General features: G+C 43.9%; 1 protein-coding gene and 1 long non-coding RNA gene across 10 annotated transcripts in view; one reads left to right on the top strand and one right to left on the bottom strand.

The window, feature by feature from the left end:
* Positions 1-19,432, top strand: part of EEF2K (eukaryotic elongation factor 2 kinase) — a 43,267-nt gene extending 23,835 nt beyond the window's left edge. For 7 of the 9 annotated variants that reach the window (XM_083585678.1, XM_083585677.1, XM_083585675.1 and 4 more), the window contains 14 exons: positions 1,043-1,080; positions 1,381-1,552; positions 2,752-2,901; positions 4,326-4,458; positions 4,827-4,954; positions 5,843-6,044; positions 7,010-7,068; positions 9,232-9,309; positions 10,765-10,827; positions 13,443-13,577; positions 14,981-15,169; positions 17,077-17,201; positions 17,727-17,905; positions 18,972-19,432. In XM_083585678.1, coding sequence (XP_083441804.1) covers positions 1,043-1,080; positions 1,381-1,552; positions 2,752-2,901; positions 4,326-4,458; positions 4,827-4,954; positions 5,843-6,044; positions 7,010-7,068; positions 9,232-9,309; positions 10,765-10,827; positions 13,443-13,577; positions 14,981-15,169; positions 17,077-17,201; positions 17,727-17,905; positions 18,972-19,081 — 1,761 coding nt within the window. In that variant the 3' untranslated portion in view covers positions 19,082-19,432. The remainder of the gene's footprint in view (positions 1-1,042; positions 1,081-1,380; positions 1,553-2,751; positions 2,902-4,325; positions 4,459-4,826; positions 4,955-5,842; positions 6,045-7,009; positions 7,069-9,231; positions 9,310-10,764; positions 10,828-13,442; positions 13,578-14,980; positions 15,170-17,076; positions 17,202-17,726; positions 17,906-18,971) is intronic. The other 2 variants (XM_083585683.1, XM_083585682.1) reach the window with 1 other exon arrangement.
* LOC310749325 lies at positions 1,822-2,514 on the bottom strand. Its single transcript, XR_014541571.1, has 2 exons — positions 2,068-2,514; positions 1,822-2,030 (listed from the first exon to the last, which is right to left on the bottom strand). It is a non-coding gene; the product is annotated as an uncharacterized lncRNA (long non-coding RNA).
* Positions 19,433-24,523: the final 5,091 nt, after the last annotated feature.

Raw genomic sequence — 24,523 nt, 5'->3', positions numbered from 1 at the left:
GAATAAATCCAATAAATAAATAAATGGGAGTTTGTACTGAGCCTGTTGTTGCTTCAGACTGCTCCATTCTGAAAATACTTTTCCACAGAAAACATTTATATTCAACAGGGAGTTTGCCCCTTTTTGGCCGGGGAGGGCAGTAGTCTCCTGTCTCTCACCTGCTGAGTCTATTTCCAAGTCTCAGTACTTGGCCTGCAAATTCCCTCTGGACCTTTATTGCTTGGAGTGAATCTTCACATTACCTGTTTTGACTGGGATGCTTAACCCTTCCCACACCGGCTAATTTTCTCAAGCAAATAAATGCCTACCCATGATTTTTCCTCTCAGATCACCTTCCCATCTCAGAGCCCATTTAAGGGTGAAAGTGAATTAATAACATCTGGGAATTAATAGCATCTTGAAGGGGATACTTGCTGGGAAGAATTGGATGGGGGGACACTCACTGCTTCCTTCCCACCAATTCTAGCCTGCAGCTCAACCTCCAAAGCAATTACAAAGCTTCTGCTTGTGAGCTACGATAAAAAATAAGTGTACCCCTTCTAGGGCTTAACTCACACTTAAGATAAAAGGCGCTGTCTACATATTACAGAATGCTATGAAAAGAGACCATTAACTCCCACTTTAGCTTTTTCTTGCCCTCCCAGTAAATTTAAAATACAGTAAAGTAACCTATTTCAGGGTTTGTTTGGTTTTTTTTTGCTTGATGAGCCTGTTTTCACATCATTTGATTTTTATATTGCTCTTTCATTATGGGTTGGGCTGTTCTTTACTGTTGCAAATGGCTGCTCTGAGTAATATGAGTGCATTAGAAGGGCAGGAATCAGGATATAAATATTTGAATACACATGTAAGGAAAACATTGACTGGGAGAGTGTATTTCCAGTACAGATGCTTTAGCTGTTGTGACAGTTCTCTGCATTCTCAAAAGGATGCCTGCAGCTCATAGGATTTTCTTTCAGTTACTGGGAGTACAGGCAGAATTTTTCAAATACAAATAACCTTTGGATGAGTAACGATTGATCATATTTATACTGATTTTCAGCCTTTTGGCCGTGGAGCAATGCGGGAATGCTTCAGAACGTAAGTGTATCTCTGCCTATAAATATTCTTGGGCTGTATTTTGTAGGATGGGAGATTGAGCCTAAAAGCCATGAAAATAAAACAATCAGGGCCAGAGAGAGAGATGTGGGGCCACATCTGGCCCTAGATCTGAGATTTCGCATTCTTGCCCTACAGGCTATGGGGTAAGAACCCAACAAATATAAGAATGTCACCTTATTGCAGAAATTATCCTGGCTCCCATGCTATCATGTTTTTAAAGAGCATTAAGTTCAATTTTTCCCCCTATTCCTTGTTCTCTCTTGGTCTTTGGTCTTGCAGGAAAAAGTTATCTAATTTTTTACACACTCATAACTGGAAAGGTGCCTTCAACTATGTTGCCAAGAGATACATAGAAACCGTGAACAGGGATGTCTACTTTGAGGACGTGCGACTCCAAATGGAGGCCAAGCTGTGGGGAGAAGAGTATAACCGTCACAAGCCCCCTAAGCAGGTACCTTGTTCTAAGACAGTGAGCAAAACACCACCCCCACCACGCAGGGGAGGCAAACAGTTCATTGAGTTTCTGAATTAATGCCGGTTAATTACGACGAATAAATCCATGACCATTTCACTGGCAGCTTAATGTAAGTTTGAATTCTGTGGCGATCACACACAGGGCCCCTAGACGTTTGACGGTCTATTGACCCTGTGCCGCCACTGCGATTGCTTTTTCCGCTGCCACCACCCTGTATCTCATGGGGACACACGGAGTCCAGTCAGTTGTTAACATAAACAAATAATCAAGTTTATTTTTAGATGCAGGAACAAGCTTATGGTTTCAGTTTGTTTTTCTTGACAGTTTCTTCATCTTAGTTCCTAACGACTCCAAACTGATTATTCCATCTATCTATCTGACTCCACCTAACAATTCCTCTCACTCTCTCACAATACAACTCTACCAACCCATTTCCTATTCCTCCCTCTTCCTTCTTCAACACCCAAACCTCAACTCTCAACTCAAATAACCCAACTGACTCAACTGACTTTCAAAACCTCCCACTCTAACTTTTATTCCCCCCTTGCATTCTCACTGGCCAATCACATCACACCTATTTTAACCCTTTCCTTATGACCCATCCGAGGAGGCAAACACCACAAATTCCCAAAAAAGCATCCAGTGGAACTTGCTGTGATTTGTCTTCCACAATGGAGTGTGTAACACGGGCAACGTTCCTGATGGACTGGGCACAAGGAGTAATTTATAACTGGCTGAAATTTGCTCTTGTTCTTTAAATAGAAACTTGAATTGTTTTCAAGTGAAGGCATTTAGCTGTTTGTCACACCCTTCTGCCCAAATGCCATAAAGAGCGCCAGAAATTATACTCTGATTTCAGGAAACGGATCCTCAGCATTTACCTGCATACGTTTATCCTGGGAACTATAAGTCCCGTCAGGGGAAAAGGCAGGGTATAAATAAATACCGGTATATTACAATAATAACAGCAAATTTGCCCCTCACAGAACTACAGTTCCCAACACCCACAACAAACTTCAGTTCCTACAATTCTTTGGGGGGAGTGTGCTTTGAATATACTTTGGAAATATGGTGTTTATGCTGCAGCCCGTGTTCCTTCATAGCCTCCTTTTTTGGCCAGAGTTTACCATTTGACGTGAACTGTTTCTTCAAAACTTCCTTGCTTCCTTCCTCAGGTGGACATAGTCCAGACCTGTATCATTGAAATGAAGAACAGACCTGGCAAGCCTCTGTTCCACCTGGAACATTACATAGAGGGCAAATACATCAAGTACAACTCAAACTCAGGATTTGTGCGAGACGACAACATCCGCCTCACCCCGCAGGTGAGACTTTCTTGGTAACTGGATTAGTTTTAGTGGGCTAGCTGTGGGCCTTTTCAGCCTGAGCTGGCTGTCATCAGAGGCAGTCCAGAAGCAGACGCCCGGCCCCAAGTGTCCAGGCAGGGGGTCAAGATTCGAGGCAGTGATTGGAAAAGTCGAGCAGCAGCTTATGCTCTGTCCTCAAAAAAGAAGACCAATGTCACTCTGAGATAGGGGCTTTACAGGCACCAAAGGACAGGGATTGGCCCCACTGAGGTCACCTCACTGAGTGACCCGGCAAGCTGTTCCTGCAGTGTAGATGGCGCTCACACTTTTATGGCTATCCCTGCTTTGACTTCCTGTCTCTGAACTGGAGACTATCTGAACACTCCCTGATGCTTGATATACCTGTTACATGGGGCTCTGTGACATTGCTGCCCTTGTAATGCTTTTTTGCTGAGTTATTCTAGCTTGCCAATCTAATGCCCCTTAAGCTTTTATGGCTCGAGCTTTCAAGGTTCCGTTACTTTTTAGTTAGGAAAATGGGAATACCTTGATATCTGCTTAATGAAGGCAGGAGCTCCAAGTCTGCCTTCTGCCTTAAGTTGTCTTGGAGCTGGTCCAGATGTTATACTCGTACCTTGGTAGCTTCTGAAAAGTTGGGAACTGTGTGGCCAAGCCTTTGTGTGGGAAGTAATTAGTGTGCAGAAGTTCCTAATCCAAGAGATGAGCCTGTTTTTCCATTGTGCTGTGGCCTCTAATTTTTGGGTGGTTGAGCCTCTGTAGGTTGCTGGCTTGTGTGTACAGCTTCCCGGGTGGAAGTTCCATATTTATGTGGATCAAGAGCTGTAGCTCAGTGGTGGAGCACCTGCTCTGCATAGTTCAGTCCCCAGCATCTCTTGATACCACTGGGAGAGATGCTTATCTGAATTCCTGCAGGGCCACTCTATTCAGCATAGATTAGGTGTTCCCAAACTGAGGTCCACAGACAAGCTTCATTCAGGTGGTTCACGGCGGGTCCGTGAATTTGTGGCTGAAGATGGGAGACAGCGCATCCATCCCTTGAAATATTCCTATTGGCTTCCAATTGCATTTTTATTGCTTCTTCTATTTCCTGTATTGTATCTTACTGTATTTCAATTTGCGTTCTGCAGAATCCAAATTGAAACACAGTAAAATGCAATGCATGAGAAATAAACGAAGCAATGAAAATGCAATTACAAATCACATGGCATCTAGCACAGAGCATTGCAATTGCTGCAGGCAGGCAGAAAATCAGTAAGTGGTCCGTCAAGAACCTCCGCAATTCTCAAGTGGTTGGGGGGTGCGTGTGTGGAAGTGAGAACTTTGAGAACGGCTGGGGTAGACAGTGCTGAACTAAATGGACCAGTTGGTCTGACTAGATATAAGGCAGCTTCCTATGTTGCTAAGCTTACAATTTCCTGCAGGCTTTTAGCCATTTCACGTTTGAACGCTCGGGACACCAGCTGATTGTCGTTGACATCCAAGGAGTCGGAGATCTTTACACAGACCCTCAGATCCACACAGAGAGTGGCACAGACTTTGGCGATGGCAACCTAGGTAAAACCTGGCCTGTCGTTTTTGTAGCCTTGGTAGTTCGTTAGTGAAGCAACTCATAGAATCATGGAATTGTAGATTTGGAAGGGACCCTGAGGGTCATCTAGTCCAACCCCGAAGTGCTGATGGGCTTTGGGCCCAATGCTGAGGCAAACTGCCCCTTACGTTGCAGCCGTTGGTCAAGGAGCCCTAATAATGTGGCTCCTTGTGGCTTATTTCCCTTGAAACCCTGTTTAAACATGCCATTATTCATGTGCAACATTTTGAAGTCCCAAGGTGTTTTGACAACAGTGAGAGATGCCTGTTTCTGCACAATTTCAGGGGGAGATTTAGAGCTTTGCATGCTGAAATTCTTCTTTGGATATCCTCAGGTGTGCGAGGGATGGCCTTGTTCTTTCATTCTCATTCCTGCAACAAGATTTGCAAAAGCATGGGACTGACACCTTTTGACCTCTCCACCAAAGAGAAAGATGCCTTATTTCGAAGTAATAAATTGCTTGTAAGTGCTCCCTCTTGTATCACTAAACTGTGACCCATTTTTGCTATCATATCCAGGTCTGCTTCTACATCTAGACAGCTAAGCAGCATCTAATCACTGCTGTTCCATTTGAGCTGGAAATGGAGCATATAAATTAAAATGATGCCTCTGGTTATTCAAGAAGCAGTTTTGTTGCCCCCCCGCCCCCCTGCCATGGTCCTGGCTCTGCTGTTCACATTGGAAGGAAAGCTTTCATTTCTACAAGTGGGGTCTTTCTTCCCAAAGCATATAGCATCCAACTGAGATTGGGACATTTCTACCCCTTTGTCCTTAAGGGGTAAAATTCCTCTTACTCCAGGCACAGAACTTGCTATTTTCTATTTTTTTAACCCATTCTCACAATTTCTAATTGCATAAATCAGGACACATCCACATCGTACGTGGCTTTCCCAAAATAATCCCCAAACACTGTGGCTTGTTAAAGGTGCTGGGAATCCTAGCTCCATGGGGAAGGAACTACATTTCCCACGATTCTTTGGGGGTGGGGGAAGCCATGTGTTTTAAGTATATTGTGTGGATGTGATGCATCGAGTCTATAGTTTGGGCCCTGGGTCTGTTTCAGATGTTTTCCTTCATTGTCCCCAGTCTACATCTTCCCTTGAAATGGCTGGTGAGGACAGGGCAGCTCTTTATGACTGCATAACAGCAGCATTTCCCATTCTGACTGGGGCTGATGGGAGTTGTAGTCCACAATACTCAGAGGGCACCAAGTTGGAAAAGGCTGCGTCGGGCCCGCCATGCCTAGAACGTGTCACTGGATCGTGGCTTATCTCTTCAGATGTTGTGAAGAGAAAACAGGAACCTGATATCTGAGGCACTTCATGTGGAGTTTTGTTTTGTTTTGCCAAGGAAAACGCTCAGACCGTTCTGCGAGGAACAGAAGAAAAATGTGGCAGCAGCCGTGTCAGAACCGTCTCTGGCAGCAGGCCTCCTCTGCTTTTCCGTTTGTCCGAAAACTCTGGAGATGAGAGCATGAGCGATGTGGCCTTCGACTCGTTGCCCTCTTCACCTTCTTCAGCGACACCCCACAGCCACAAAACTGAACATCTGCGTAAGTGGCGTATAGGGTTGTCGGACGATTCTGGCTCACTCGGCATTTAGGGATGGGCCTACCCATTTTGGCCACCCCCAGACCATGCACGGATCGGAACAAATGCATGTGGATTTCCCTCCTATATTCTACGAACCGATACATGCATGCGTTGCAAAAACACAACTGATATACTTACAAGCTATTTCATAGAATCATAGAACTGTAGAGTTCAAAGGGACCACAAGGGCCGTCTAATCCAAACCTGCAATGCAGGAATCTCTCTTTTATTTAGACACCCCACTGCTGGTTTTCTCTCCCTTTACTTTTTAATTTGTATTTTATTATGTATTTCCAACTGTTCTAATTGTATCTATGTAACTTTTTTGTTTCTACCTTGTGCAGGTAGCATTGACATTTGTGTTGTAAACTTCAGTTTGCCCTTCTGCTTTTCCCTGAGAAAACCCACAATTTAGTGCTGAATAGGAATAAACGGCAAGCAGGTTTTCCACAGAAAATAGTTGGTTTTCTGAGGGTGAGCAGCAGGGCAAAGGCAGAACCGCCCAGCTCTGTGCTTTCTAGGCATGGGACAAGGAGGAGTGTGGTCTTTTGACAAATGGCAGTATATAATTTTTTTTAATTTATTTCTAAAGTGCAGGGGAAGTGTATGGAGAAAAAGATGGCTGCCCTCTGTGTGCCTTTGGGGGATGACATCTCCCCCCCCCTCCCCGTACCAGATCCCTGGTGGCCTTATTGGAACACTGAATGAAAAAACACCACCACCAATGACTGCTCCTTTTGGCAGGGAGTTTAATTTGAGCCTAAACAGGCTTTGGGCATATCCCCTTTTCTATCGGTGATCCACAGTGCAGGTTGCCAATCGGTTGTACCTTGGTCCTGTTTTAGGTCTAGTTTTTCTGGCCCTGAGGCGTTTTGTGAATCAAGACTATTGCCATTGAATTAATGCGTAACATTTTGCCCCCCAGACTGGCCGGTATTCAATGAAGTGGATAACTTGGTTCATGATGGCCTTGACAATCAGCGGGTAAGTGCCAAAGTAGATGTGATTGTGGCAGTTGTGTGTGTGTGTGTGTGTGTGTGTGTGTGTAACGTCACATAGACACCTTGTGGGCCTTTATGAGACCAGGATGCTGGTCTAGATAGGCTTTTGACCTGATCTAGCCGGGCTGCTCTGATGTTCTTAAGAGCTGCCCCAGCCACACAGAAAGAGTGAGATAGGAATCTGATTTTAAAAGCAAAGAGGCGTGCACCTGAGGAGTGCAGTATCGTCATCTCACCTTTCATTTTGTCCCCCCAGCCCCTCTTCCCCAAGTGCTTTTCTTCCAACCAGAGCTACTCTTTCTGTGGCAGGGATTGCTATCCTTTTTTGGGCCCGTGGCCACACATGCAAACTGGATAAACTGTTGTGTGCATCGTTTGCATGCTTCCAACACGCACTCATGCCCTGCAACCATACACACACATGCAGACTCATCTCCCACCACCATTTATGCTTGGAAAAAGTGTTTTTGCTACTCTCCCCCCAATCCTAATTTACTGCCGGAGGGTGGAGGGTGGGTAGAAATATCTTCCTGAAGAATGCAGCTGGTGAGGCAAGATACAGTCATACCTCGAGTTGAATGTGCTTCGGGTTGAGTGCATTCGAGTTGTGCTCCGCGGCAACCTGGAAGTAACGGAGCGCGTTACTTCCAGGTTTCGCCGCATGCACAGACACTCAAAATGACGTCATGTGCGGTAGCGGTGAAACGTGACCTGTGCATGCGCTGTCGCGTCTTGCGTTCCATTCGGGGTGCGAACGGGGCTCCAGAACGGATCCTGTTCGCATCCTGAGGTACCACTGTATAATCTTTATAATCCTGAATTCAGCAAGGTAGGTTCCTGCATGCCCTAGGGACAACCTTGGAGAACACATGTGAACTCACAAGCCCCACAGTGGTGACCCCTTTTCAATGTGATTTCATCAGTTCTCGTGTATTTAAACATGGGTGTTGGTTTGCCATGTCCAGTTTGAGCCCAACATTCCATGTAGAGGGACTGTATGAGCTTTATCTGTTTCAATTTAAATATGAGCGCGAAGACATTGAACTCCATACAGTGTTTAGGCTTTTAAAAGTGTTTATTTATATATTTTAGTTTTCTGTGGCTGATTTCAGTTTCAAAACATAATAAAAACAAAAAACAAAATATAATGTAAGACCGTCACTCTTGTTCCATGCAGTTGTAAAATGCCACAAAACTCTCCTAGTCAGAAAGGAGAAGGATGTTGAAGAATTTCAGAAAAAGTAGAAAAAAAAGCGGAAATTGCTAATGTTCGCATATTTAGCTCGTGTCCAGAATGGAAATCAATACGGTGAATATGATCGGTATTCGCTGCCGCCGTTGTTTTCAGTCAGCAAATGATATTAATTGATTATGCCTCCCTTGCATTGGGTTTCCTTTGCACTGAAATGAGCGGGGTGGTATAACATAATTACATAAATTATGAAAGTTATTTTGCCACAACAAACAGTGAGGCTGACCTGTGGTGGAACGGAAAGTGTTGCATGAAATGAATACAGTGTGGAATGGAAAATAATGCCATCTTGCGTCCCTGCTCTAGAGCAAACGTATCTCTGGTGGGCATTCATTTCAGTATAGACTTAGCAATCTATAGTATAGACAAGCAGGGATCTTTATTACCTGCTGCTGCTTCTACACAAACACACAAACACACACTTTCCCAGTCATCTTGATTTTCCATCATTGTGCCACTAGTTCCGTGAGCTAGTTAGGAATAATCTTTTCATGTCTAGTTTGTTGTGCTGAGAAAGCAAGGTACAAAGCTGCTATGTGACTGTCCTGGAAGGAAATACAGTGGTACCTTGGGTTAAGTACTTAATTCGTTCCGGAGGTCCGTACTTAACCTGAAACTGTTCTTAACCTGAAGCACCACTTTAGCTAATGGGGCCTCCTGCTGCTGCCGCGCCGCCGGAGGACGATTTCTGTTCTCATCCTGAAGCAAAGTTCTTAACCTGAAGCACTATTTCTGGGTTAGCGGAGTCTGTAACCTGAAGTGTATGTAACCTGAAGCGTATGTAACCCGAGGTACCATTGTAGCTGAATTTATAAAGCAGGGGTATTTGTACTGCCTTTGCACATTGAGAGTTCAGAGAAAGTACTGGCATTGTATCCTGTTTTTTCTCCATAGGACTCTGAAAATGGAGGTGACAGTGGATACCCCAGCGAAAAGAGGAGTGAACAAGAAGACATGGATCACCGAGAAAAAGTAACGCCTTTTCCCTCCAGAGTGAATAAGCCTTCCCCTTGCCCCCTCATTTTTGTACAGTGGTGCCTCGCAAGACGAAATTAATTCGTTCCGCAAGTCTTTTCTTCTTGCGAGTTTTTCGTCTTGCGAAGCACGGTTTCCCATAGGAATGCATTGAAAATCAATTAATGCGTTCCTATGGAGACCGCCTTCAGACCAGGTCCGGGGACAGCCTGTCCCCGGACCTCTTCTGAAGGCTGGCGGGGGGAGAAGGACTTTTCTCCCCACCGCCAGCCTTCAGAACAGCCTTCTGAATCTCCGGGGACAGCGGGGAAGCGCAGCGCGCCTTCTCCTCTGTTCCCGGACCTGTCCTGAAGGCTTGCGGTGGGAGGAGGGCTTTCCTCCCCACCGCCAACATTCAGAATGCTGTTCTGAATGTTGGCGGTGGGGAGGAAAAACCCTCCTCCCACCGCAAGCCCCGGGAACAGAGGAGAAGCGCTGCGCGCCTTCTCCTCTGTTCCCGGACCTCCCACCGCAAGCCTTCAGGACAGGTCCGGGAACAGAGGAGAAGGCGCGCTGCGCTTCCCCGCTGTCCCCGGAGATTTCCCTATGGGCTTTCGTCTTGCGAAGCAAGCCCATAGGGAAATTCGTCTTGCGAAGCCGCTAAAAATCGGAAAACCCTTTCGTCTTGCGGGTTTTTCGTTTAGCGAGGCATTCGTCTTGCGGGGCACCACTGTATTATATAACCCATATATAATTTGCTGCTTGTTTTTCATTCTATGAATTTGAATTGTGAGCAGAAGCTCACAGCAGGCAACTGGGAGGGTATCAAGCTGTAGTTTAAGGGCACTGTGACTTGTAGGTCTGGAAAAGATAAACTGAAGTTCCCAGGATTCTTTGTGGGAAGTCAAGTGTGTTTAAATGCATAGTGTGATTGCAGCCTACATGAAAGAAACGCCATGTTGTGACAGGTGCCTGTCTCCTCTATCCACCTCTCTTTTTCCTGACCTTAACATCAGAGGAAAGAGGACAGGAGGAGTGTAGCAAAAAGGGGGCAGATTCACCTGCACTTCTCTGCTCACCTATAGGCAACTGCTAGTCACCCCAGGTGAGGTAGGAAGGGACACACTTCATGTCTCTTCCAGCTATCGTTATAAGAACCAGTGCTTTCCCCCCTAGAAAAATAGGTCAGTACCATGATGTTGTTACAGTAAGTGCCCCACTTTTTAACAACATAAAAGAGGTGCCAGTACTTCATACCCTTGAGTAACCCCTGAAAAAAAGCACTGATAAGAACTTAACATCATTTTTACTAATTTTCTGCTTCCATATTTGAAATATTTAACTTTACTCATATTGAAATGAATGCATCACTCCAAAATCTTGGGAAAGGGAATTGTTTCCTAATGCTGCAAAGGTTCCTAGCAAAATGTGAGTCATATTCTGCACCTTTCTTTTCTTTTAACATTAATGTAGGGGCATTCCAATTGCAACCGGAGAAACGAATCTGACGAAGACAGTTTGGGCAGCTCTGCACGGGTAAGTAAACATAAAATGTCTTCAGGTAATAGCTGATTGCTGTGGTTTGGTCCTTAAATATCATATGCATATTAATGCACTTAGCTTTTCTCAGAGTAATATTTCACCCTGACTTTTTAATTCTTTTTCCTCCCTAATTAGATAAATGCTGTTGTAAATAAATCCTCTGTGACCACTAAAACCAGTCTTCAGAGCAAACTGGTGATTCTGCATGAATATTTCAGTTACATGCTGTTATTTGTTTTAACTTTTTCCCTGCTGTTTGGTTTTGTTTTCATTCTGTTCTGCTGTTGCTGCTCTGTCCACACTGTTTGAATGTTTCTCTACAAAAGGCTCCAGATCTTGGAGTACTCAAAAATCTCTCGTTACTGCTGCTCTTTTTATTCCATATTTCCTTCTATTATTATTGTTAATTCAAATGAAACTTCTTTTGATGCGTTCGTTCATTCATTCATTTATCCTTACTCATGATTTTCAACAGCAATTTTTAAAACAACCTACCAACTCATTCTAAACTAGAAGAAAGATAAGCTAGCTGAAGCCTAGGGTTGCCATATTTCAAAAAGCACATTTCCTGACACCCGCAAATTTGTTTAGCTTTTGGGGGGAAACCTCCCCCCAAAATAGTGATTTTAAGCTTCTGGAACTGTTTCTGCTGCTTTTTTCCATCACGTTGCCATACTTCTGGGTTTTCCCTGACATTTTGCTGATTTGGCGAAATTCTCCCATGACATCATTTATACACCCCCTAACAAGGATGTGTCAGGAATTTTCCTGACGTATGGCAAGCCTAGCTGAAGAGTTCTCGTTAGCTGCAAATCTCTCTGAAACAAAGGTATTGTTTCTAGCTGTAAGAAGCAGCTAGAGGATGCTAGCAAAAGAAAAGTCTTAATTAAAATACAGATTCATTTGTTTTTAACTGCCAGAAGAATTGTGAACAACTTAAAATGCCTGAAAATAGGCATTTGCAATTCACTGGCGGAAGTTTCCAGGCATCTGTACTGATGGGGACAGATGGACACATTGAAATTACCACGTTATTGCCAAGCCGCAGTCTGAGACTTAAAGAGAACAGCATGCTGTTATCTAGCCTGCCTGTGCCTGCTTATCTGCAGCATTTCAAGAGAGATTGTTTCAATTGTTACTCTCCTGTTCCTGCTTTCCTCAACCTGGTTCCCTTCAGGTGCTTTTGACTGCAATTTCCACCAGCCCTAGGCAGCATGGCCTTCGATGGTGGCGGTTGTGTTCCAAAACATCCAGAGGGTGGGAACGTTTGGGGAAGGCTGATCTGAGGGCTTAAGCATGTGCCTTGGTGTGTCCTCTCAAATTTCTACATAATGCATTTCCTGCATTGCAGGATATTAGTCTAGATAACGCTTGGGATCTCTTCCTGGAAATGGTTCCTTGCCTTTCAGGCTGCTGTGGTTTTAAGGCTATTATTTATTCCAATTATTATTATTTATTTCTCACTATTCCTGACCCAGGACGTGGGTGCCGCTGTGGGTTAAACCACAGAGCCTAGGACTTGCCGATCAGAAGGTCGGCGGTTTGAATCCCCGCGACGGGGTGAGCTCCCGTTGCTCAGTCCCTGCTCCTGCCCACCTAGCAGTTCGAAAGCACGTCAGAGTACAAGTAGATAAATAGGTACTGCTCCAGCGGGAAGGTAAACGGCATTTCCGTGTGCTGCTCTGGTTCGCCAGAAGTGGCTTAGTCATGCTGGCCACATGACCCGGAAGCTGTACACCGGATCCCTCAGCCAATAAAGCGAGATGAGTGCCGCAACCCCAGAGTCGGCCACGACTGGACCTAATGGTCAGAGGCCCCTTTACCTTTTTTATTCCTGATCCACCTGTGTTTTAGTTGGTTTTCACTAGGGACTGAGCCTTTAATGAGGCAAACCCTGCATTCTAGAACTCCCTGCCAGTGAAGTTTGGCAGAAACCATCCCTCCCATCCTTTAGACGTCTTTTGAAAACTTTTTTGTGTGCAGACAGGCATTTACAACATTTTTTTCTTTTAACCAATCAGCATATTTTTAATGCTGTGAACTGCCCTGAGATCTGTGGATGAAGGGCAGTAGACAAATCTAAACAACAACAATAAGAATAGAGATGATTATTTATTGATATTTTTTATTAGTGGTTCTTTATGGCTCTTTTGTTGATACTATCCTTGTACATAACCTTGCAGTGCTTTTATGCAAATGTGGATTATGAATTCAGAAAGAAGAAAGAAAGACCACAAAGATATCTGGGGTACCGGTGGCAAAAGCTTCTAAGGACATTTTCCAGGCCTCTGGTTGTGTAGTGCAGCGTTAAACCAGGAGTTTGTGGGTGTGACCTGCCTGTTCTCCAAAGTTGCTAGAAATTCTGGTTGCGGGCAGAGAGTTAGGTGTTGATGTTGTTTTCACCCCTTTGCTTCTGTGCACATTTCTGTTTTGAAAAGCCCAACTATAAAGGTTTGCTGATCAAAACTCATGGCACAAGAGGGATCTATCGGTTGGCGCTGTTTGTTTAGATAGGGCAGCACGCGCTTTCTCTTTTTCCTTTTCTTTTTCTTCCTTCTTTTTCTTTTTACGTTTCAAACTCAAGTCACGATGCATTCGCCCTGTTTTAGGTCAGTGTGGAGAAATGGAATCTCTACAACGCTTCCAGAGTTCACATTCACAGACCCTCCTGTGTGGCGGTGGAAGTGCAGAGACTCAATGCCTTGGAGCTTGAGAAGAAAATTGGGAAGTCCATCCTTGGGAAGGTTTGATCACCACACAGTCTCTTGCATCCGGCAGGCACCAAGTATCACCTGAGCCCGATGGCTCACTCTGCAGAAAGAACGAGGGTTTTCACATAAATTGCTTGTCTCCTTAAGTAAAGAGGACCAGCCTGGTTCTAGGGCCAGAAAAAGGAATAAACTTGTAATCTGTGCATCAACTAATACTTAATTTTCCATTGACAATGCATTTAAACTTACTGGGTGACTATGGAGTTGTCAGCGTTGCCAGGGATAGGACAATTTAGATTAGAGAAAGGGCATCAGAGAAGGGAGTTAAACACCTCCCTCTTAGAGCCGCAGTCTTCCAAACTGCTCAGTGAGACTAAAGATTAGTAAAGCAAAACAAAAAAAAGTTTATTTTGGCCTTAATACTCAGGGATGAGCTGCTGATATTTCCTCAGGGGCAGCAAATGGCTAGGAGATTTTTTTTCCCCTGGGGAGTGCTTCATAGTACCGTATTTTTTGCTCTATAAGACTCACTTTTTCCCTCCTAAAAAGTAAGGGGAAATGTGTGCGCGTCTTATGGAGCGAATGCAGGCTGCGCAGCTATCCCAGAAGCCAGAACAGCAAGAGGGATTGCTGCTTTCACTGTGCAGTGATCCCTCTTGCTGTTCTGGCTTCTGAGATTCAGAATATTTTTTCTTGTTTTCCTCCTCCAAAAACTAGGTGTGTCTTGTGGTCTGGTGCGTCTTATAGAGCGAAAAATACGGTATTTTTGAGGAGGCTTAGTATTGGCACCCGGCACCCATGGGCAGCTGTTCATCCATATTACAGCCTTTTGAGGACTGCATCCAGGGGGAGCAAGAGGATCTGTGCAGGGCACCAACAATGAAGCTGTGTCTGTCCGTACAGCCTCAGTTGCAGTGCAGAAGTGACTTTGAAAGCATTCAAAATGTGCTGTTCCTTCCTCTGGTTAGCATGGGTGTTCCTCTGAGACAAGCTAAATACATGGTAGCGTTAGGTGAGATAGAGCATGCATTTGGAGCCCGCTCCACACATCATTCTTTTCTCCAGCTTGAATAGGAGGGAGGGGGGAAATATTATCCCAGGCAGTACTAAGATAGTCCTGTGAATCCACTTCCAGGAATTTACCTTGCTGGCTTTTAAGGTTAAGAAATTGCTTCAGGGTTTCACGGAACAATGCCCAGTGTTCTAGGTGCTTCTGGTGTGGCGGCATTGCTAAGACTAAACACGGTGTGGATGTGCTCAGCCCCCTAGATGGGAGACCACTATCAGTTCCATGTAAGAGCAGACATAACATACATAATCATAAAACGATTCCTTGAAAACGTTTTGCGGAACTGAGCAGGCCATCGGGTTATTCTTCACTGGGTCATCTTCCTTTCTGATTTCTTCCGTTCTCTTGATGTCTCTCTGTCTCACAGGTGCACTTGGCCATGGTTCGTTATCACGAAGCGGGCCGTTTCTGTGAGAAAGACCAGGAGTGGGATGAGGATTCGGCTATTTTTCACCTGGAGCATGCAGCTGACTGTGGAGAGCTGGAAGCCATTGTTGGCTTAGGGCTCATGTACTCCCAGCTGCCCCATCACATTCTCTCTGAGGTCACACTAGAGGTAAGCGAGGCAGTGCTTAAAGTTGCCAAAACCTGGAGAGGAAACGGGGCTCCTGCATGACCATTCTCGCACCTCTGGATTCGTGTTTGAACACAGAAACAAGTCAGGGATGTTGACTATTGTAGCAGCGGATTTTTGTAGCAGGGGATTGAACCAGATCACCTTTGGGGACGCTTCCGACTCTTGTGAATCACATTTGTCTGTACACTTTAAAATGTGAAGTGTACCAACACACGTACTGTGGTACATTTGAGTGAATGAATGAATTTTATTATTACGGTCACAGACCAGTTTCGGCTCACTTACAGTATCAGGAAAATCATAAAACGCAACAGGAATACATTGAATTGCAACTGGGTATAACAGAGACAATTCAGATCTAGTGACAGTTAAAAATATATATTAAATCTTGATCACTAAAATATAACCTAAAATTATCATTTAAAACCTTAATCATGATGATAGCACAGCTTGTTCCCTAAGTTTTATGGCAGTTGCACATATTTTGGCCACCCTTAGCGTGATCTCTAGATCATTGTCCTCTACCAGGAGTTTTAGACATTGAAGTTCGGACCCATTTAGAGATTTTTGTATGACAGGAGTGATAAATACTGAGCATATATCCCCGTAGAAACGGCAGCGTAAAAAGACATGAGAGACAGTTTCTACCTCCATCAAGCCACAGGGGCAGACTCAGTCCACGTATGGTTTACCCTCGAATCTGCCCTGTAATAAGGCAGATGGCAGCATGTTGAAGCTAGTGAGGGTAAATGACTGTCTGTGGTACATTTGGGTAATTTTAGAGGATCTAAAGAGGGGAGGGGCTCTTTAGATGCTAACGTATCGTACTGCATTTATTTCAAAATATTGTTGAGGGGACCCTTTTGCTCGTTCAGTTGAGCTGGGCTCTGGATGTTGTTCCAGAGCCTGACCTTGGCATTGCTGCTGCCCATGTATCTTACAAATACTGTTGCTGAGCCCTGATTTGCTGCCCGGGAGGCAGTTTGCTCTGCATTGTGTGTGGAAGGCTCCCTGTCCCCTTGAAAGGGAACGATGCCAACATCTTTCCTCACGTTAGCTGTCACATTCAGCATTCCACAAATGCAGCGTCTCTTCCTGGCAACCTGATAGCCAGCTGCAGTACAGTAAGACAGACCCCCCTCCCCAAATCTCTTATTTATCTGTGGCACACACAGAGGACATTTGGTGAGGTGGGGTGGGGGTTGAGCTGGGAAGACGGCTTGTGGGGAGGAGCTAGGAGTAAGAAACTGGTTGAGCTTTTCCCTGAGCCTTCTGCACGTTCCTACCACTCCAGGGTGGGGAAAACTTTATGGACTCCTGACCTTACAGGTCCTGCAGTTGCTCACTCTGTCCCTCCACCACCCATCCGTTCCATATCTTTATTTAAGATGATAATACACAATGTTCCAAGGAATGCGGGTGGCACTTTGGGTTAAACCACAGAGCCTAGGACTTGCCGATCAAAAGGTCAGCTGTTCGAATCCCCACGACGGGGTGAGCTCCTATTCCTCGGTCCCTGCTCCTGCCAACCTAGCAGTTCAAAATCACGTCAACGTGCAGGTAGATAAATAGGTACCGCTCCGGCGGGAAGGTAAACTGCATTTCTGTGCACTGCTCTGGTTCGCCAGAAGCAGCTTAGTCATGCTGGCCACGTGACCCGGAAGCTGTATGCCGGCTCCCTCGGCCAGTAAAGCGAGATGAGCGCCGCAACCTCAGAGTCGGCCACGACTTGACCTAATGGTCAGGCGTCCCTTTACCTTTACCTTACACAATGTTCCAGTAGATTAAGATCCCATACAAAAATCTCTTGACAATAGTTCAGCTTTTTCTACAAGCAGATATGGCAACTATGATAATTGATGGTTATCCTCTTTTTGCTTTTACAGGACATCAAGGAAAATAGAAGCAAAGGGTTTGATTATTTATGCAGAGCATCAGAAGCAGGAGACCGTCCTTCCATGATTCTTGTTGCTAGAGCATTTGATACAGGCATGAACCTTCCTCCTGACAGGTACTATTTTGTTAAGGGCCTCTGACAAGTGGAAGGTGTGTGTGTGTGTGTGTTGATTCTTAAATCACTTTAGGAATTGTAGATTTATAAGGGGAATAGTGGTCTCCTAACAACTCAGCACCCTTAACAAACTATAGCTCCCATCATTCTTTGCGGGAAGCCATGACAGTTTAAAGTGGTACCATAGTGCTTTAAATGTATACTGCCATTTCTTTTCTCACTCTCTCATTCTGCCACGTTTTTCTCCTTTTGGCCACCACTTCTTTTCCCTCTCTCTTATTGCCACCTTCCTCCCTTTCTCTCTGTGCCATCTCCATTTTAAGCCGCATGAAATAGGCCGAAGCCTGCATGAAATTAGGGCACTTTTCCGAGGACAGTTTGCCCACCCCTGTTGCAGAGTTTGGCAGATCAAATAACAAGACTCAGCAGGATGCAAGATCAAATCTTTAAGCAGCTCCAAATGTATATCCCCTCCCTAATTATCCTTGGAGTTTTCCATGATTGATTTGTTGTTTAATTACTCAGATGCCGGGACTGGAAGGAAGCCATACATTGGTACAATTCGGCATTGAACATGACAGATTATGACGAAGGAGGGGAATACGATGGGACCCAGGATGAGCCCCGGTATCTACTCCTGGCAAGGGAAGCCGAGATGTTGATGACTGGAGGGTTTCATCTAGACAAGGACCCACAGAAATCAGGTACAGTTCTGGCTTTTTTTTTTTCCTTTTCCTTTTTTTAACTTTCTGTGTTTCATCTGTGCGTGTCTTAATCTTTATAAGATGCCTTGAATCCAATTGTTCGAGACTTACACTTCTCTGCATTCTGCAGTGCTGTTCTCCAGTGAGGGAATGTGTACAAAAATGCATATACCGGGGGAGCGTTTGCATAGAAATGCACATCTCAGTGAAAATAATATACAAAAATGCTTTCGTATTTGTTTTGTATGTGTTAGGCAAAATTGCATGCATGTGAACGTTAGCAGAAACTTGCATTAATTTGCATTCATTCAAATTTCAAGAGGATTTTTGTTAAAATCATGAACTGATGTGGAAACGGGGAGAAGTAAACTTAGGATTGAAAAAAATGAAAAACAGAGACAACCCGCAACTGACAGCTCCATGCATTCCTATTTGGAACTGCCTTTCATGTGATCCTTCGTCCTGTTTTCTTTAAAAATAATAATTTTATAATAGTACAGAAGGAACATTAAAACAAACAAACTGATATAAACACACAAAACATTCCAAAGATCACATTGAGAAAAGGAATACACAGGTGAACCACACATCCTCATTACACACTTTGAAAAGTATACATTTATAAATGCCAAATGTGTAGCATCAATTGCAACAGTGAAGTTAACAACAACCTTCTTTAAACCTTGGAGAAATTCTGGGACGTGATATCTAAATAAAGAAAATCTAGAGTATTGAGATAACATACCTCTCCAAAAAGAAAAGTGAATAGGAGGTTCTTCTGGTGAGGAATTAATGAAAGAAATGGAAGCTACTCATCTTAAAATTTATCTCTGCTACAGTTGTCTCTGACTACTCAGCAATATTGTGTTAGTTTGCCTACAAGTGCAACCTTCCAAAGCCTATCATACCAGTTTTGCATAGTTAACAAATGATGGCTTCTCCATAAGAGTGGGATCTCCCCCTAGGCTCCTTCCAGGAAACACATTATTGATGACTTAAATTGACAGATCCAGCCATCTCTTAACCGGAGACATCCTTCATGTGATTCTTCATCCATTTTTCTTAGGTGAGCTGTTTACTGAAGCTGCGGAAGCTGCTATGCAAGCCATGAAGGGGAGATTGGCCAACCAGTACTACCAGAAAGCAGAAGAGGCCTGGGCCATGATGGAGGAATGAAACTTGAACAAAGGCTGTTTCCGTGTGTGTGCATGTGCATGTGTGTGCGCGCATATCAGTATAGATGCTTTTTTAAAAGACTTCTTTAGTGCAAGGTGCACGGAGGGTGGGAGGAAATTTAAAAAAAGGTTTTTTTATGTGGTGTTAACTGATAATTGTGTTTTTCATATGACGATTTTTCTAACTCTGTTGGAACAGAAATACAAAGCAGGAGTGGTGAAATGTACTGTTACTGACATTCAGAGATGCAATATCAGTTGCTGTTGATAATTTTGTAAAAATGGTCCAACCTGTCTCTTCATTTGGAAGAAATAAAGCAGACATCCACTTTTATGGTAGGCACAATAGAAAGTTGCTTCATGTTTTACTTCCCTCTTCTATCTCTGCCTCCCTCTATTAGGAAATGCAGATATTTTTGCATTTGGGCCTCTTTTGTTAGAAATGCATGCTTGTTATTGGTTCAAGATTTGGTCTTCCAGTCTAGGACATAATAGATGTGAGGAACTGGGGAATGTGGCCCTTCTATCCCCACAGTTCTTGACTCTATGGTGATGGGCAGGAAGGCAGTCTGGAACCTCCTTCTTTTGAACTTGGAAGAAGCTGTAAATTAGGAATACATCCAAGGGTGATACTTTCTTCATCGTACAACCACTGTTGCCTATTAATCATGGAGCCAGGATGGTGGTAGACTCCTTGTTCGGTTGCCACAGGGAGCAAACCTTTCCCAATTTCCTGCAGTCTGCTGATTTTGTTTTCCCCCCTGCTCAAGCTTTTAAAATTCTTTGAAAAGAAAAACCCTGAGAAGTGATTCTCTCCAATCTCATCCTGTTCTGTGGTTTAGGAGCCAATTTAAATATTCAAGAGGTCCGTGAGGAACAGTCTGTTGTGACGTGGGGTTTGTGATTTCAGCTCTCTTGACATAATATGCTGGAGACAGTTCTGTAGTAACGCTTCTTTATTACAGCAAACAAGACTGAGAACTGAGGAGGGGAGAGCTACATTTATAGGGACAGGGAACTAGCTAGAAAGGATACATTTTGGAGGGAACAATATCAGGCAATCACAGTCCTGCCTTTTGGATTAAACCAATAAGACAGAGGATCCAAATACAGCAGCTTAAATGAACCAATAGTAGCTGTACCCTCTGGAACCAAAAGGCAGTTACTTTACCCTAATGCAAATACAGACAATAATAATACAGATATAAAATCCTTTGACTCAATACACAACAGGAAACCTTTTTAGACCGACAGCTTCCATTTCCTCATGGGCAGCCTTTGGGTGTCTGCCGTGCTGGGCAGAGCCAGAGGTGAAAGTGGGAGTAGCAACAGGTGTGGCACTTACCTGTTGTACAGGAGACTACATTTCAGCCACACAAAATCCAGCTACATACATACACACACACCCCAACGTATTTCTCCATCCAGGCAAGCAAGGCACATATTATCACAGTTGAAGGACACATTCTAACAAGGCAAAAGCACTAAATGATGTGGAGAAGAACATGAGGTGGGTGTATCCTGGGGGGGGGGGGAGACACAGCATGGGGAGAATTCGGAGGACCAGGCAAAGCAATCCAGATGGTCACATTTGGCCCCTAGCCCCAAGATTCCCCACTCCTGGTGTAAATGAATGCAAAGGTAACAAATAAGGTGCTATTTTTGCATATCCTGATGGAAATGAAAGTGTACGGACATGGCTTCCTCATTAGAGCTCTTTCAGAGCAATTGCTTTTCTGCAATTAGCAGGAAGTGAAATTAAAAGGAGATCCAGTATAGCAATAAGCACTATTATTGTATAGCAATTTCCTTCTCCATAGTCAAGAGCCAGTGAGTCCCTTTTCAGCAAAAGGCCTTCTGTAGTGTTAATTAAAAGCTCCTCACAGGTTTAGCCATCTTACTGCTTCATGTTCAGTGAACAGGAATTAGTAATGAATTTCCCCTTTAATTAGCTTCTCTGGTTTTCTCCTATTTTGTGTGTGTGTGATTTTATAGCATAATAGCACTTTAACATCAATGAGATCACTTTGCTATGTTAGCTACCACTGCCACCCTCCACAGAACACACCTGGCTAAATGAGGAGCAATTGGGGTACAGTTCATTACTAATCCACCAGCTGTGCTGAACAGGATGTAATAAAACAGGCAGAGCCTGCACAACTTGCAGTTAAATGCACATTTGTCCTTAAAATGCATTGCTTGTGCACACTTGGACAGGGTTTTATTTTATTAGTAATATATATATATAATATTATATATAACAGTAAATACAGTGAGCTCCCCATGAAAAAGTAAGTGAAGAAGGGATGGCTATTTCAGACAAAAGTTTTGAAGCAACCAAAAATGATCTTATGTGGGCTTTCTTGGAAGTAAACCCCACTGAACTTGGAGGGTAAGGTAAACGGTGTTTCCGTGCGCTGCTCTGGTTCGCCAGAAGCAGCTTAGTCATGGTGGCCACATGACCCGGAAGCTGTCCTTGGACGAACACCGGCTCCCTCGACCTATAGAGCGAGATGAGCACGCAACCCCAGAGTCGTCCGCGACTGAACCTAACGGTCAGGGGTACCTTTACCTTTACCTTTAATCATATATAGGATTGGGTTGCAACAACTTTTCTGACCTCACTCTGCAATACAGTCCTTGCTTGTTTGTCTATGCAAATAATGGTTTTGTGCTTTCTTCCATGGTAGCATCACTTTTTCTGCCTGCTTTATTATCATTAGTGACATCTCCATTCCCAGTGAAGTTCCCAGAAGCCTCTAGCCTAATTCTGAAAACGCAGCAGATTTGATGATGAATCTCTATCTAGACTACATGCTTTAATGTTCATGCATTTATTTGTTTTTTTAAAAAAACCCTATATATAGAAAACTAGATATCGGGGAGAAAGCTAGAACTAGGACCTAGCATCTAGATTTCTACATTCAGAGTAATTTTTTATTTTGTATAGAGGAGCACTCGGTCATGTGATCCCCCACCTGCAATCCAAAGTTGTAGACTCCTGACTGCATCTACTGCATGTAACTATTGGGCTTCTGGCTCTCCATTCCTTAAGAAAACATTTTTGATGTGACAGCCAGACTTTCAATTAAGTAGCAGACTGTTAATCATTAGTTAATTAACTTTGTCGCCTTTGTACCAAGCCACTCAAGAGATGAAAGCAATTTCTAATAACATCTGCTACTTCACTGCAGAAACAGAAGACCTATTAGTAAGTTCCCTACAATGTTCATTCATCTCAGATTTTCATTACGCACCTAAATTTGCCATGTCCACTCTCTTTGGAGATTTCACTTGTTTCCTGATTTACTAACCTAAAAATCCTGAAATCACCTTCCAGCTGCCACCAGCACTTCGCTTTTGAGATATTCTCCTTCTGGGTTTGATCTTCTTTGGGGCATATTCCACAGCAAGAAATGCTGGAGGGTACTTGATGGTTACGGACAAGTACTCAGAACTTGTTAAAGATTTTGCTGAGCTTTGTTGCAAAGCATAAGAGGCTTGAGTTCCTGTATCATGTTTACATTGCCTGACGGAAAGGAAGAAGCACAAAAATGTTGTGATAGGTACATTTTCAATAAATTTATGAGGAAGAATCTTATCCAAAGCTTGTGTCTTTATTTTGGGACTCTTGTGTCAGGAATGTCGACTTCATTATTGATCTGGTGTCTAATTGCATATACATAATAAAAACCATATAAGGATTTGAAATTACGGATCATCAGCTGACTATTACAGAAAATATTTTTATTGTCTGCATGATGGTATGGAAAAGTTTTCAGCAAACATTTAAAGGTGAATATGGAAGGTGCCTGCTGTATCACTTAACTGGAAGAGCATTCTACAAGACTGGGCCAAATAAATGAAAGGTTAGTGTTGCCAAATGAGCCTCATCAACTCAAAAGAAAAATCAGTGATGCTCCTGCAGTGGATTTTGATGGCTGTGCTGGGATAGAATCATAGAATCATAGAGTTGGAAGAGACCACAAGGCCCATCGAGTCCAACCCCCTGCCAAGCAGGAAACACCATCAGAGCACTCCTGACATATGGCTGTCAAGTCTCTGCTTAAAGACCTCCAAAGAAGGAGACTCCACCACACTCCTTGGCAGCAAATTCCACTGTCAAACAGCTCTTGCTGTCAGGAAGTTCTTCCTAATGTTTAGGTGGAATCTTCTTTCTTGTAGTTTGGAACCATTGCTCCGTGTCCGCTTCTCTGGAGCAGCAGAAAACAACCTTTCTCCCTCCTCTATGTGACATCCTTTTATATATTTGAACATGGCTATCATATCACCCCTTAACCTCCTCTTCTCCAGACTAAACATGCCCAGCTCCCTTAGCCGTTCCTCATAAGGCATTGTTTCCAGGCCTTTGACCATTTTGGTTGCCGCCCTCTGGACACGTTCCAGTTTGTCAGTGTCCTTCTTGAACTGTGGTGCCCAGAACTGGACACAGTACTCCAGGTGAGGTCTGACCAGAGCAGAATACAGTGGCACTATTACTTCCCTTGATCTAGATGCTATACTCCTATTGATGCAGCCCAGAATTGCATTGGCTTTTGTAGCTGCCACGTCACACTGTTGGCTCATGTCAATATTTGGATATTTGGGTTCAGATGGTGCCTAACGTACTTACGTCGTTCAGGGTTTTGTAAACCTTGAAGCTTGGATAGCCACTGTAGATGTTTCAACAAAGGTGTTGGCCATGTGCCTCCATCAGTCTGGCTTCCACATTCTGCACCAGCTAGAGCTGCTGGACCAGGTCCAAGGGCAGCCCCATGTAGAGTGCATGGCAGTGCGATGCTCATGCCCTCCGTGGGTTTTCCCACAGGAATCTGGTTGGCTTTTGTGAGAAGAGAATGCTGGACACAACAGTCCATTGAATTGCACCAGCAGGGTGCTATTTCATTCATTCAAGTTAGTATATTTCTAATATGCCAGTTTCTGGGCAGCATACAATACAGTTAAAAACCACCCCTGGTGACCTAGGCTTGGGCAGAACATTGTTGTGGGGTGGCTAAGAGTTGGGGAGAAGTTAGATTAAGGCAAACATACAAAATCCATGCTTTCCAAAACAACACAAACTAAAACAGCCATCCTTTGAAGTTTGCACTTCACTCAATTCTGCAATGCAGTTCTCCAGCCAAATAATGTGCACAAAAATGCTTATACTGGAGTAAAATGTCCATAAAAATGCATATAAATAATGTACAAAAGTGCATTGTATTAGGGGAAATTCCTTTACCAAAAATTGAATATATGAGAAGAAATTAGCACTAACGTTTGCATTTTCATGTGGACTTTGAAAAATTGTAAACTTGCAAGGAAATGTGGAGAACTGAAAACCGTCAAAATGGGAGCGAACAAAATTGGCAGATTAACCCATCCTTAAAGTCCCCTAAAAGGTCCTGTCACGGGTCTCTGCCAACTGGGCAGCCCTGGTGGT

Source organism: Podarcis filfolensis, assembly GCF_964270895.1.
Source record: "Podarcis filfolensis genome assembly, chromosome: 14".
Taxonomy (NCBI): Eukaryota; Metazoa; Chordata; class Lepidosauria; order Squamata; family Lacertidae; genus Podarcis; species Podarcis filfolensis.
The sequence above is the reverse complement of the archived record's forward strand: the minus strand, read 5'-3'. Positions and strand labels throughout refer to the sequence as shown.